Raw genomic sequence first — 3443 nt, 5'->3', positions numbered from 1 at the left:
CAGTCAGAGGGGGTCCCCTATGTTCAAGCTTGCTAGGAAATTACAGCATACTAGGCAGGGTATTAAGCGTTGGACTCTTGATAAGCGGTGCGAATGGAATGCTGAGTGGGACAAATTCGAAAAGGATATCCTCGAGGCGCAATTATTAATGGAGAATGATGGAAATGCGGAGGATTTTGCTAGGATTAGCAAGCAGCTATGTGAGTATTCGAAAAATATGGCAAGTTACTGGAGGCAACGCGCTAAAGTCAATTGGAACTATGCGGGTGACACATGCTCTAGGTACTTCTTCAATTTTGTTAAAGGTAGGAAGGCTAGGAATAACTTAGATGCAATCAAAAATGAATGTGGAGATTGGGTCACCGAAGAAGGTCAGGTAGCAGAGGTGGTGAACTCATACTTCAAATGCCTTTATGGTAAGGGAGTTGATGAATTAAACTCCACAAGGGAGAGTGAGCTTCTCCATGGGGTCAGGGGCATCACTGCTGCTCTTTCGGAAGATCAAAAGGATATGCTGTCAAGACCATACACGAGGAGGGAAATTTAAAATGCCTTATTCAATTCGCTATGCAACCATGGAAAGCCCCGGGTCCGGATGGAATTCCGGCCGATTTTTACCAAAAAAATTGGAAGTGGATACAGGAGGATGTTGTGGATGCAGTGCAATCAGCCTTATCCTCAGGTAACATTTTGAAGGAATTTAACTTCACAAATATTGCTCTCATTCCCAAAAATGACAATCCTGATACCATGGATAAATTAAGACCTATTGGTTTATATAATGTTATTTACAAGATTATCTCTAAGTGCATCACTAATAGGTTGAGGATGGTTATCAATGATCTGGTTAGCTATTTTCAAAATGCCTTCATCCCGGGTAGGGTCATTTCGGATAATATTCTTCTTGCTCATGAATTACTTGAGAACATCAGAAAATCCAAGAAGAGAGTAAAAGGCAAGGTTGCTATTAAAACTGACATGAGTAAAGCATACGATAAAATTCAATGGGATTTTTTGGAAATTGTTCTGCGCAAGTTTGAGTTACCTAGCCTAATGATTAAAACAATAATGAACTGTGTTTGCTCTGTCTCTTTCTCGGTGATTATCAATGGTTGTACTCAAAATCCTTTCAAGCCAAAATGTGGTTTAAGGCAAGGTGATCCCTTGTCTCCTTATCTCTTCATATTGTGTATGGAGGGTTTGTCTGGTTTAATTAGGAGAGAAGAAGATGCAGGGAAGATCGTGAGCCTAAGTGTAGCCCAAAGGGCCCCAAAGATAAGTCACTTGTTTTTTGCAGATGATTCAGTTTTCTTTCTTCAAGGTGTAGAGAGCAATGTGAGAGCTCTCAAGAATGTCCTTGACATCTATTGCAAGGCTTCGGGCCAGATTATTAGTCAGAGTAAGTCTGTTCTCTTGGCTAGTCCCAGCTCTAAGGAAGAGGAAGTGAACAAGTTTAGTGATATTCTGGGAATTAAAAGAAGTGAAAAATTTGGGGTTTATTTGGGTATCCCAGCAGACTTTGGGACTACAAAGCAGGAAATTTTTAGCTTCATGGTAGATAGGGTGAAAACGAGATTAAATGCTTGGAACTCTCTTTTATCACATGCCGGAAGATTGACACTCATCAAGTCGGTTCTCTCTAGTCTAGGGACCAATGTTCTTTCGGTGTTCAAATGCCCTGTGGGAATCTTGAAGAAAAGTAATAGTGTCATTGCTAAGTTTTGGTGGCTAGGTAATAAGGATTGCAAGGGGGTGTATTGGAAGAGCTGGAAACACCTAACTGATGCTAAAGAAAATGGGGGCCTTAGCATTCTTGATGTAAGGTTCTTCAATCAGGCTCTCCTAGCAAAGCAAGGATGGCGTATTATCATGGAAACTGAGTCACTCTTTAGCAAAGTTTTTCGGGCTAAATATGGAATTGGGAAGAGCACCCTATTTGGTAATGGTTGGACTAACAAAAACTCTAGTTCGTGGGGATGGAAAGGGATTGAGTGGGGGCTTCGGGTGCTTAAAAAGGGCTGCTCGTGGTCTATAGGGGATGGGTGCACTGCTAAAATTCACCACCCCTGGATCCATGGGAAGAGTCCGGGTTGGAAGGGTTGTTTTGTACCGAACAATGATAGTGTTGCCTCCTTGATTTCCAGCAATGGTAAGTGGAACTTGGAAACTTGCAAGATGATGTTTGATAATCAAACAATTGAGAGTATTGCTTCCATCACTCCAATGGCAGCGGGTTTTGAGGATCTCATAATTTGGGAAGGTGACAAGAGTGGTGTTTACACGGCAAAAAGTGGCTATAATTTTATTTTCAAAGAACATCACTGTCAGAATGTAGCACATATCCCCGGGGTTAATCCAAGCAACTCCAACTGGAAGAGGCTTTGGAAAGTTCCAGGCACTCCAAGGCAAAAAGTGTTGCTTTGGAAAATCTGTAAAGGTGCCGTCCCTGTAGGTAGTGAAAGAAGGAGGAGAGGGCTGGGAGTTGACCATCACTGTGCTTTGTGCAGGTTAGAGAGTGAGGAGGGTGAAGGTAAGGTGGAAAGCTTAGAACACCTCTTTCGGGATTGCACCTTTGCAAGTCATGTGTGGAGAGGCTGCAAGCTAGGCATCAATGTCTCGTTTAAAAGGGATTTACCAATTGCAGATTGGATTTTCAATTGGCTTAGAGTTTTTAGTGACAGGGCTAGGGGCTTGGATGACAGTTGTGCAATTTTCTTGGCTGGCCTGGAGTGCATTTGGGAAGCGAGAAATAGCAGTATCTTCAGGAACAGCACCCCAAGTGCCTGGACTGTGGTGAATCGAATGGAGTACAAGTTAAGCACTCACAAGATCAGCAGCAGCAGGGATGTCGATCTGGGGAAGGGCTTAGCTGACTGTGATGAAAATTTCCCTCCGGGGTTTGAATCAGTAATTCCTAGCAGGAAGACCAACCACAGCATGGAGAAGACTGTTCTGATTGCTGGCAGCGAGGACTGCGTCACTGCTATAATGGAGGTCAAGCTTGTTATTCACAGGGGCAAGAGAAGCTGGGTCTGGAAGATCAAGCCTGCGACTTGTGGCTCGTATCAGGGACTAAGTCAGGATCAGGGAGGATCCTCTAACTGTATGGTGGATGCCTTGTCTGCAGGAATTAGAGCTGCTTTGAGTCAGCAATTATGCCACCTGCAAGTCTTCATTGCTAACAACAATATTGCAAGCTAGTTACAGGGTAATTTAGCAGGTGGCTTTCAGCTTAGGGACAAGATCACTAGAATCAAGAATCAGATTCCTAATTTCCACTGTTTTAGTTTGTGTAATTATGTCTGTAACTCTACTAGGGCCTGATGGCTTTTAGTCTGCTGTCAAAAAAAAAAAAAATGCTTTTTTTTGGTGTTTAGAGAGCCACAAGGGCGGATGATGAGAATCGATCCAAAGATCTCTTGGACCGGGAGGGGAGCTCGAAT

The 3443-nt window shown here is 43.1% G+C and overlaps 1 protein-coding gene across 1 annotated transcript; it reads left to right on the top strand.

Moving 5' to 3' along the window:
* The first annotated feature begins 567 nt into the window (after positions 1-567).
* On the top strand, positions 568-3201 carry LOC145600596 (uncharacterized). The gene has a single exon (XM_081656484.1). The coding sequence runs from the start codon at positions 568-570 to the stop codon at positions 3199-3201; it is 2634 nt and encodes an 877-aa protein (XP_081512610.1).
* The last annotated feature ends 242 nt before the right edge of the window (positions 3202-3443 follow it).

Source organism: Chenopodium album, chromosome 21 (assembly GCF_948465745.1).
Source record: "Chenopodium album chromosome 21, dcCheAlbu1.1, whole genome shotgun sequence".
In the NCBI taxonomy this organism is placed as follows: Eukaryota; Viridiplantae; Streptophyta; class Magnoliopsida; order Caryophyllales; family Amaranthaceae; genus Chenopodium; species Chenopodium album.
The sequence above is the reverse complement of the archived record's forward strand: the minus strand, read 5'-3'. Positions and strand labels throughout refer to the sequence as shown.